The sequence below is a fragment of the Chrysoperla carnea genome, chromosome 4 (assembly GCF_905475395.1).
Source record: "Chrysoperla carnea chromosome 4, inChrCarn1.1, whole genome shotgun sequence".
In the NCBI taxonomy this organism is placed as follows: Eukaryota; Metazoa; Arthropoda; class Insecta; order Neuroptera; family Chrysopidae; genus Chrysoperla; species Chrysoperla carnea.
In genome coordinates, this window is record NC_058340.1 from 53,153,380 (window position 1) to 53,165,297 (window position 11,918).

Consider the following 11,918-nt stretch of genomic DNA (forward strand, 5'->3'; position numbering starts at 1 on the left):
ATTTTTGTATTAGTCTTCAAAATAATTAAAATAATGCTGTACTTAAATTAATTTTTGTTTTTCTTTTTAATTCTGATTAAATTGGTTAATTAATGTACTTCCGATATATTGTATTGTCGTATTCTTTTTTTAAATTGACGAATATTCATGTATTTTTTTTATATTTTTAATTCATTGTTTACACCGTTATAACAAAGTAAAAAATATAAATACTGCTTAAAAATCCTGTATTTAAGTGTAAAAAAATATTTAAAATACATTATAATTTTGAGATATTTAAATGCAGTTTTTTGGCGCTCTCTGTTGATGACGTATAAGTACGCGATCTGTCATTTTTTGACAGTTCAATGTATAATTTACACTTAAAAAAAATGAATTTAAACACAAAAGCCGTAGAATAGTATAATTTAATGAAATACCATATAAAATGTAAGTAATTAATATCATACAGTATGTCAACAAATTTGACAAGCCCGTACTATGATGTCACGTCCGGATAAAAATTTGAATTTCCGTTTTAGAAATTTTTAAATGCCCTCACTGAATTTGTACTTTTATTAATTAATTTTAAGTAATTAAAAATATATTAATTACTAAAATAATGGTTTAGTTGAAATGTCCAGTCATTAAAGTTACGGAAGAAAAATATTTGAATCAAATTTAAATTTCATGAATATTCCCTATTGGCGAATATTTAAAATATTTCTCAAATTTCGATCGCATTTTAGGTTTATACTTAAAATATAATATTGATAATTTAAAATTTAAAAAAACCTCATCAAAGACTAAAATTTTTAATAAATACTTCATAAGAAAAACATATTAAAACAAAATCAAAATATATTTATATTAATTCATAAGAAATATTTTAACATTTAATTTAAATTATGAATTCAATAATACATTTTTTAAACAGAAAAATTTCAACAGATTCAACTCCAATTTCTCTCGTGCCCTATTAGACAATCCAAATCTGGAAAACATATCAAAAAGGAGGAAAAAAATACTTTGCAAAGTTTGGCTAGATATCGAAAATACTAAAAGTGGAAATCTGACACCATTTTACCGTGCCGTGGAAGCCATGAAGAATAGAAGACTAGATAACGTGGAGACCATCACCAATATGTAGAACTCGCTCAGATATACATAGACGTAACTCATATTGCCTAAATTTTAGTTGAATAAAAACTGGAACAACTGTAATAATGCTATAGGATATATCATTAATATTAGAAAAAGAAATAATCCGAAATTCTTTACACAAATATAAAGAAAACAGTTAATATGGTCAAAAACTTTTCATTCTCGATATATACGATGATAAAGTTTCGAACGAAAATAGTAGGTAAATGGTATTTTGAATTTCATTTGAGACCATTGATAGAAATAAGAAAGAAATTTCATAAAACTGTTTTTTAAGTACATATAAATAGATTCAGAACTTCTGAAGAAATTTAATGCAAAAAATCTATTTATACATGAAAATGCCTTGGAATTTTCAAACTTGATCACGACATATTGTGTGAGTTTTATTAAAACTTTCCCAAAACCCGTAATATAACTTGAACCAAAATGTAACAATTGACTGAGTTAATTGTTGAAATACCTTGTATAGACAATGTTAAATACCAATGCTTGCATTATTTTAATAAATTAGAAAAGTTTAAAAATAAATTATATATTATAAATTTTCGAAGTATTTTCTAGAAAACTTAAAATTATTTCATTTTTGACGTGGTTATAACCATTTATTCCGGTCAATTTCAAAGTTATTCACCCTTTGACCTTGAATAGTATGATATATAAAAATTACCTATAATATATAAATTATTATTCTAGATATAGTCGAGAATATAATTAAATAAATGTTTTTACTTTGGCTTAGATTTTTTTAAAGTTTTAGCTTGTAATAAAATCAAATAAATAATTGGAATTGACTTAAAAAATTGAATTTCAACAATGTATCAATATAAATCATCAAAAATAATTTCATTTTGAGAAATATTGAAGTTGAAAAACTAGTAGGTACGAATTGTTTTTAAATTAATAAGGTATAGTGAAAACTGCAAAAAACGTTGTGTGCCTCTCTAGAATTCATACCCCTGGAGATTTTAAAGGTAGAAAATGTATTTCCCTTCTGCCATATGGGCTTATATTATTTTTAAATCTAGCTTAAAATTATCACTAAATTATGACAATTTAAAAAAATCGCATTGTCATAAATTATTGGCAACTATATATTAAAGCCATTGACATTACATTATAAAGGCAATGTATTATACATTGCCTATAGTGTATATTGAATATTCATGTGAATATGAAGATGGTATAGAAAAGTACACAATTACTTAATTATTACAAAAAAATTTAAACAAAACATATATCACAATATCTTCAGTAATTTTTGTGCGGTGTACACACAAATACGAAACGGCTTTCGAAAGTCAAAAAGTCAAAGAAAACAGTCAAAGTTTTGTGACCTAAATTGATTTATAAGAAATTAAAAATATATACAATTTGGATAAATAATACGCATTTTAAGTTAACCGTAAATATACTAAATTCATAATTCGGTTATAGAAATGAAAATAATTGCAAATTTGTTACATCGATTACTATAAATTAAGATAATTACATATTTAAATTTGTTACAAAATAATATTAAATTTTTAATGTATATATACAAATCATAAACTTATATATCCATCCATATAATCATATTAATAAAGTAGTTTATGATTACCATGGACAAAGCCTGAAATAAAACTCATGCACGGTGCCAATAAATATGTGTTGCAATTTTAGTTTCACCATTGAATAATAAAAAGACAATATTAAGAAAGTTTCTATCATATTTATATTATGAAAAATTGAAATTCTGAAAGTATCAATCTTAGTGAAAATGTTGAAAAACTGCAAATATTAATATTATTTCAACTTAATAAATCAAAGAGAATACATTTTTCCTATTTAATCGAACTTTGATAATTATCCAAAGATAATTTTTTTGCTGATGCATTTGTAAAAACTAATTCATACCTAACTTCATTTAATTCATATACTAATTTGAAAATTTAAGAAAAGACCCTAATTGTGAATTTAAAATAGATTTTTATAAAAGACGAATATCACAAGAGAATTAACAAATAATTTTAGAGAATGCATAATTTAAATATTTTTTTGTCTGAATCAGTTCTTTTACAAGAATGAATCAGAATTTACAATAGAATGAATTCAGGTTATATATTCTATGAATGAATTGCATATTTGAAGGTTTCTAACCACGAAGTTTTTCAATTTCCCTTACTTGTTGTTTTTAATAAAAACCATTAGACTTATTCGAGAGAATATTAAGTTGGTAATATTTTGTTACGTAAATAGTAAATACAAATTATTTTCGAACAAAGACGTGTTACAAGCAAGAACAGATAGTAATTTTTGCAAAATAATAAATTTTTGTGAATCATGATTGGCGAATTTAAATTTATAGAATATAGGTTGTCCAATATGACCAACTTATTATAATAAAAAATTTATTTGAACATCAAACCACATCATCAGTTTGCTTCAGTGTGGTCATTCATTCTGAAGTGAAGAGACTTTTCGTTAGGTTGTGTGTTACGATAAAAGTTGTTCAAATAGAATTTTTTGTGTTTCTTTTTATTTTATTCTTGTATTAAATAGCCTTTCATAATGGCTGAAGGAAAAAGGTATCTATGGCTTTTTTTTAAACTGAAAATTTGTTTTATCAAAGCTATCTGAAATCAATTATTTTTCTCGCATAATCATTCTGTCATGTATTTCAAATACCCCTGTGTCATCATGTCGGCTGTCGGCTTGCTTTTGTTACACACTAAACATATATAAAATTTATCAAGTTCGTTGTCAATTTTACGAATTATGACGGATTGTATTGTGTTAGTAATAAATATTTATTCTCAATTACTTTTCTTTATACATTTTGTTAATTTTTATTTCACCTTTTTTTTTTTTTATAATTTTTTTTGTCAGTTGTCAGCCATGACAATGATAAGCTTGTTTTAAAAGATGTGGGACTCCCCCTTGTAAAAATACATATTTAGGTAAAAAGAAAATTTTTATATAATTTTATTTTTTGTGTTATAGCCCAGATGATTTGGCTACTGCGATCCTTCGTCGTAAGGACCGTCCCAACAGGCTCCTTGTTGAAGAGGCCGTCAGCGATGATAATTCGGTCGTTGCCCTTTCACAAGCAAAAATGGATGAACTACAATTATTTCGAGGAGATACCGTACTATTGAAAGGAAAGCGTAGAAAGGAAACTGTTTGCATTGTTCTTGCAGATGATACATGCCCAGATGAAAAGATTAGAATGAACCGTGTTGTTCGTAATAATTTGCGTGTACGATTATCAGATGTTGTATCCGTTCAACCGTGCCCCGATGTTAAATATGGTAAACGTATTCATGTATTGCCAATTGACGATACTGTTGAAGGACTTACTGGGTAAGCATTTTCTAATTTTTTCCATACATTGTTAAATTTTAATTAACTTATTTTATGTAATTCGTTATACAATTTGTTAAACGTTTGTTTGGAAAAATTTCGATATTATTTAAAATAATTACGCATTTGTAGTAATTTATATGAAAAATTTGGAAATATTAATTATTCTAATTAAAAAATTTTAAAACATAGGAAATGTAAATAAAAAACCGCATTTTATTGATAATTTTGATTAATTAACCCATCAAAATTAAATTTGATAAATATGTATAATTTATATACAGGATGGGACAGAGAATTGTGTCATTTTATAAACGCTGTAAAACAATAAATCATTTTTTTCAAATTATTTTTTACTATCTTAAAATACATAAAAAAGCATTCAAGGAAATTACGTAAAATTTGTATACCATGCATATATGTAATATGCAAGGTAACTCTTAAAAATATTGATGCTAAGCAAAAAATTTTGGTTTAGGTGTTCATAGAATCATCTAATTAGTTCATTTCCGGTTGTCTGTCTGTCGTCTTTCGTCTGTCATCACGATTACTCAAAAACGAAAAAAAATATCAAGCTGAAATTTTTGTACTGTGCTAAGGACGTAAAAAGTGAGGTCGATTTCGTAAATGAGTCGTAAATTGTATAGTATGTAATTATGGGAATATCAGTTATGTATGCGTAATGTGATAAAATCATCAACACTGTCTATGCATGGTTTTTCAACTTGTACCTCAGTCAATTGTTTGTTTTCACTTGTTTAAACTAAAGTTAATTGTATTTTTAACAATTTACATTGCTAAATGAAAAAAAGGACTCAAGAACATTATATAAATAATAAGTTTTAGTATTTTCAGTAATATTAGTCTTAGCTACAGTACCTTTTTTTGTTAAATAATTAATACATACTTGAAACTACGTAAGTGACTTCCTTGTAGCGAGTCTACCAAACTTGTTCACGAAGATTTTTTTCTAAATTGCTGTATTTTCAAATGAGCATATTTTCTTCATATCGGTCCGAAAAAACGCAACAGGGAATTTGTCAGACATTATCAATTGAAAACATTAATAATTATTAAACAATTCAGAAAAAGTAAACAATGTATGTTTCGAAAAACAAATACTAAAAACAATAAAGAGGTGACAGGTAAGCTCATCGGTGCAGTATTTTTACTGAACATAAAATTTTAATGTTTAATAATTATTATCGTTATCAAGTAGTCATAATGTCTGACAAATTCCTTGCTGTGATTTTTCAGACCAGTAGCCTAAATATGACGTTATGCTCATTTGAAAATTCAGCATTTTCGAAAAAAGCCGCAGAGAGAAAATTAAGTAGACTTGCCAAAAAGAAGCCACTCACGAAGTTTGAAGTATGTATTCACTAATCATTTAACAAAAAGGATGCTATCCCGCGGAATCTATGACTTTCGTAAATATTCAAGACCAACAAGTTAAATATTTATCAAATGTTGTAAAATTCTTCCGTTTGATTGAAAGCTAAAACCATATACAAAATTTCAAAGCTTTAGAAATACTGATTGTAAGACTTATAATAGATAGAGAAAACAAAAGCAGTTATTTTTTACCAATAATTTTTTTAACCTGTCGAAGTTTTAACATATTCGTTTTTTTAACATTCACGAAAATAATTGTATAGTTTTCTGGCGGATTGAAATGTCTGCTATGGTTTTACGGATTTTTTTTTTTGAATGAGTACTGGTAAAATTATTTCTGTTAAAGAAACACCATATTTGTAACAAATGTTTTAAAATTTTGGGTCAGGGTCTCCAAGTCTATACATTAAATAAAAAATAATTCTAAATGGCAGACTTAAAAGTACTCTGAGCCTATCAATATTCATATTCAGTAATGCTTCATATGAAATACAACTACATATTCTACCCTTCAATAGGATCTACTTTTCAACCACAATACAAGTTAAATATAAGATAAACTTAATTATATTAATGCAATGTCGATTTGTATTTGAATCAAAATTATGAGTATAAATACAGGTATCAATTTATTTAAACAGGTTTAGCCTGTGAAAAATTGACAAATAGTACACGAAGATGTATCTTAACTTTCGTTTAGCAAATTTGATTTAAAATCCATAAAACAGATCTTATTTTCAACAATAATTTTCGTTCAATAAAAAATTATCAAAAAAAAGGTTATGGATGTGTAAATTTACCCAATGGCAAAATTAATTGTTCATTCAGTGTTTAAAAATTAATTGACAATATTAATATCGATTAATGCTGGATATACACGTAACGGTATACTGTACAGATAAACCGGGGCGTGTGTTCCAACCACTGCAGACGACGGGAGAAGAATCAAAATTCGATTCTTTTAATACCAGCACAAGTGAAGATACCTGATCGTCTTGTATTTTTTTCGACTGAGTAGAAATTTTTCAGTTTACTGCAGCATGTGTGTGCTTTAGCCTTCACAAGTATACCTTTACGTGTCTAGCCTAAGTAATATCAAATATAGTTTTCTAAAAGAAAATTCTATACAGCTCTTTTACTATCTCTATAAATTTAACTCTGATTCAAAAATTGATTTAGTAAAATATATTTGAATGTTTTCTTTTCAGGAATTTATTTGAAGTTTATTTAAAACCGTACTTTTTGGAAGCATACCGACCAATTCATAAAGAAGATGCGTTTATTGTACGTGGTGGTATGAGAGCAATCGAATTTAAAGTTGTCGAAACAGATCCAGCTCCTTTCTGTATTGTTGCACCAGATACTGTTATTCATTGTGAAGGTGATCCAATTAAGCGTGAAGAGGAAGAAGAAGCATTAAATGCTGTTGGGTACGATGATATCGGAGGCTGTCGAAAACAATTGGCACAAATTAAAGAAATGGTTGAGTTACCATTACGTCATCCGTCACTATTTAAAGCTATCGGTGTAAAACCACCACGTGGTATTCTTTTATACGGGCCACCTGGTACTGGTAAAACTTTAATCGCTCGTGCTGTAGCAAATGAAACGGGGGCATTCTTCTTTTTGATTAATGGACCCGAAATTATGAGTAAATTAGCTGGTGAATCTGAGAGTAATTTACGGAAAGCATTTGAAGAAGCAGATAAAAATTCACCAGCTATTATATTCATTGATGAATTAGATGCAATTGCTCCAAAACGTGAAAAAACTCATGGAGAAGTCGAACGTCGTATCGTATCACAATTGCTTACTCTTATGGATGGTATGAAGAAGAGTTCTCATGTAATTGTTATGGCCGCTACAAATCGTCCAAATTCAATTGATCCTGCTCTACGTCGTTTTGGTAGATTTGATAGAGAAATCGATATTGGTATACCAGATGCAACTGGTCGACTAGAAGTTTTGCGTATTCATACTAAAAATATGAAACTTGCTGATGATGTTGATCTACAACAAATTGCTGCAGAAACACACGGTCACGTTGGTGCTGATTTAGCATCATTGTGTTCAGAAGCTGCATTACAACAGATCAGAGAGAAAATGGATTTGATTGATTTGGAGGATGATCAAATTGATGCTGAAGTATTATCATCTTTAGCTGTTACCATGGAGAACTTCAGATATGCAATGACTAAAAGCAGTCCTAGTGCATTACGTGAAACTGTTGTTGAAGTTCCTAATGTTACATGGGAAGACATTGGTGGTTTACAAAATGTCAAAAAAGAACTTCAAGAATTGGTTCAATATCCAGTTGAACATCCAGATAAATTCCTTAAGTTTGGTATGCAACCATCACGAGGTGTATTGTTTTATGGACCACCCGGTTGTGGTAAAACTTTGCTTGCGAAAGCTATAGCAAATGAATGTCAAGCCAATTTTATTTCGGTAAAAGGTCCTGAATTATTAACGATGTGGTTTGGTGAATCTGAAGCAAATGTTCGAGATATTTTCGATAAAGTATGTTCATTTTAATATTATGTTTATAGATAGTTTTTGCGATAAAATATGCGATAAACTTTTAACTCCTCAAAACTTCCACTTTTTATAATAGATAAAAACTATAATTTTTGAAAATTATAACTTTATCAGGATAACAATTTCAATTAAATTCAAGACAACTTGTATCGACAAGTCTAAAATCCAATTAAAAAAATTAATCTAATTCATATCCTCTGCAACTCTCACCTTTCTAAATAAACCCTTACTTTGCGTTATTGCGTCAGTTTCACATTTATGTTTTTGTTTTCTGGACCAAGACGCAAGCTTTGTTTCTTTACGCCACATAAAAACTTTCATTCACTATTTTTAGAGGCTCCTCAGGCTCTAGACGTTCTCGGTACCAAATTTCATTTAAATCGATTCATTTTAGTCATACTTTATTTCAACACCTTTACAATTCTTTTTTCGCATTAAAAAGTAGCCTACGTCCTTTCTCAGGCTCTATACTATCGCTGTACTAAATTTCATTAAATTTAAATCGGTTCAGTAGTTTAAACGTGATTATCCTGTTCGCTTCCAAGATCAATTTAAAAATAATAATTTGGTTAGGGAATTTTTGAATTTTTCAGCTGGAAAGCTTGGAAAAGACAGGAAATTTATTTAAAAAAAACTGTGACAACCATCTATAAAATTTATGTTTTATTGTAGTAGAAAAGACACTAAATATGTTGTATTTACTTATTTGAATGTATTTTTGTTTTAGGCACGTTCTGCATCTCCATGTGTTCTATTCTTCGACGAATTAGATTCAATTGCTAAATCACGTGGTGGTAATGTAGGCGATGCTGGTGGTGCAGCAGATCGTGTTATTAATCAAATTTTAACTGAAATGGATGGTATGGGAGCTAAGAAAAATGTTTTCATTATTGGAGCTACAAACCGACCAGGTAAAAAAAAACTTTTTGTTATACTTGTATAATTTATATTTAAAAAATTATTTCTTTTATAGATATTATTGATCCTGCTATTCTTAGACCGGGAAGATTGGATCAATTAATTTACATTCCGTTACCCGATGAAAAATCTCGGGAAGCTATTTTCCGTGCAAACTTACGTAAATCACCAGTAGCTGATGATGTTGATTTAGTATATATTGCAAAAGTCACTCATGGATTTTCTGGTGCTGATTTAACTGAAATATGCCAACGTGCATGTAAATTAGCAATTCGACAGTCAATTGAATCAGAAATTCGCCGTGAACGTGAAAGGGCAAACACTCAAAATCTAGCAATGGACGTAAGTATTAATAATATGATTAAATCATTTGAAAATATATACTGTTTTAAAAATTTTTTCCCGTCAGATGGACGAGGAGGATCCTGTTCCAGAAATCACTAGAGCTCATTTTGAAGAAGCTATGCGATTCGCACGACGATCAGTTTCGGACAACGATATTCGTAAATATGAAATGTTTGCACAAACTTTACAACAGTCTCGAGGATTTGGTACCAAATTCAGGTATTTTTTTTTTACAATTTATTCGACGTCGAGTCAATCACACATTAATTGCTGAAATTTCTTCAAAAAACGAATAATTTACTTTCCTGAATTGTTTATATCAATGTTCGAAATAAAGGCGGTAGACGGGGACAACATACGGATTAATTATGTTTGCCCTTGAATTAACATTTATTTTACGAACACATGAAAAATATCTTTATTTAAAAATTATTATAACGTCTTTCGGTGAACCTCGATGATTGTGGCTCATTCAAAAAATTTGCATTAAATATTATGGTTGAAATTTTAGATCCCAAAATTTCAATTAAATATTTGTGTTTTAACCAAAAAATATTTGCATTTTCTAAGAACAACTTTCAAATTTAAAGTGCGTCTAATGTTATCAGTTATGAATCAGAGTGAGTTTTTAATTGAGCCCGAAAATTTAGATCGAATTCAACACCCGTATAAGATGTTTGTCTTTGAAACTAACATTTTTCATTTGAAGGATTTTCTTCGATTAAACTTATTTTTCGACTTTTACCTTTATGTCAAGTTAAAAAAGCACCCGGTATATTTTATACATTTTGTGTGTATAAATATATTCTTCAAATCATATATTAACAATTTTAATTTTAGATTCCCAAATCAAGCCGGACCAAATACATCCCAGGGTGGAACTGGCGGTGAACAAGGCAACTTCCAAGATGATGCCGATGACGATCTATATAGTTAAGTGTGTATTTTTTAGTCCATAGTACTTCGGTTTGCACCCGTCTATAATATTAACAAACAAAAAACATCATCTCAGCAAAAAACAAGATCGCTAATCATCTTTAATCATTTACCAAAAAAGAATAAATAATTAATCAGAAGTGCGCATGGAATACTTTTTTAAATAAAATAAAATATATACAATAATGAATTATACAGTCTCATTTCTATTCAAAATAATTTCTAATTCAAATTTTAATATTTTTTGTAATGATAGAATTCGAATGAATTATTATGATTATTTAAAAAAAAAAATTACATAATCATGGCTTATTATTGGGCCTTGTGTGAACCTATTATTGTATTAAGATGCAGAATTTAAAAATATATGAAGAAATATTATCTGTATCTTGAAATTAATAAAAAAAAGTAAATTATTTACTTTAAAAAAAGTACATAAAACGTTTTCTTTCTTTTCTACCCCTAATAGGGAATATTCAAGAAATTTAAATTTGGTTCAAATATTTTTCTTCCGTAACTTTAATGACTGGACATTTCAACTAAACCATTATTTTAGTAATTAATATCTTTTTAATTACTTAAAATTAATTAATAAAAGTACAAATTCAAAGAGGGCATTTAAAAATTTTTAAAACGGAAATTCAAATTTTTATACGGACGTGACATCATAGAACAGGCTTGTCAAATTTGTTGACATACTGTATGATATTAATTACTTACATTTTATATGGTATTTCATTAAATTAAATTATACTATTCTACGGCTTTTTATTAGAAAACTTAATAATAACGAGCGTAAATTCTGTGTTGTAAATTCATTTTTTTAAAGTGTAAATTATACATTGAACTGTCACCAATTGACAGATCACGTACTTATACGTCATCAACAGAGAGCGCCAAACTGCGTTTAAATATCTCAATAGTGTATTTTAAATATTTGTTTACACTTAATACAGAATTTTTAAGCAGTATTTATATTTTTTACTTTGTTATAACGGTGGAAACAATGAATTAAGAATATAAAAAAATACATAAATTGTTAGGCCCTCGGCGACGTTATCCTTAAAAACGTGGTTCTAACACTCTCTATTCCCTATTCTCATTTTCACCTGTAGAAAACAAGTCAAAGGTTTTCTGAAATACTTACCTATTGATTTTATTATAAATAAAATCTCAGATTCTTATTGGTTGAATGCGTTTAGATGTAAAATAAGTAGCTAGATGGCTTGCTTGATGGTTCGATTCGAGTAATACCATTTTCATAAGTAGTTTCATTTATTAACGCTAGAGTACCGTCTGTC

The 11,918-nt window shown here is 28.1% G+C and overlaps 1 protein-coding gene across 2 annotated transcripts; it reads left to right on the plus strand.

Moving 5' to 3' along the window:
* The first annotated feature begins 3,560 nt into the window (after nt 1-3,560).
* On the plus strand, nt 3,561-10,796 carry LOC123297427 (transitional endoplasmic reticulum ATPase TER94). Of its 2 annotated transcripts, none has more exons than XM_044879079.1 (7): nt 3,561-3,710; nt 4,126-4,485; nt 7,089-8,400; nt 9,146-9,329; nt 9,392-9,678; nt 9,746-9,900; nt 10,522-10,796. In XM_044879079.1, exons 1-7 carry the CDS (start codon nt 3,694-3,696, stop codon nt 10,616-10,618), a joined length of 2,412 nt encoding a protein of 803 aa, XP_044735014.1. In that variant the 5' UTR covers nt 3,561-3,693; the 3' UTR covers nt 10,619-10,796. The 2 variants fall into 2 exon arrangements, with proteins under 2 accessions (XP_044735014.1, XP_044735015.1); XM_044879080.1 differs by having other exon boundaries at nt 9,749-9,900.
* The last annotated feature ends 1,122 nt before the right edge of the window (nt 10,797-11,918 follow it).

Coding starts and splice junctions, on each gene's coding strand:
- LOC123297427 (XM_044879079.1), top strand. Junction 9,330..9,391: donor TGGAGCTACAAACCGACCAG/GTAAAAAAAAAC, acceptor TTTCTTTTATAG/ATATTATTGATCCTGCTATT. Junction 9,901..10,521: donor GGATTTGGTACCAAATTCAG/GTATTTTTTTTT, acceptor TTTTAATTTTAG/ATTCCCAAATCAAGCCGGAC.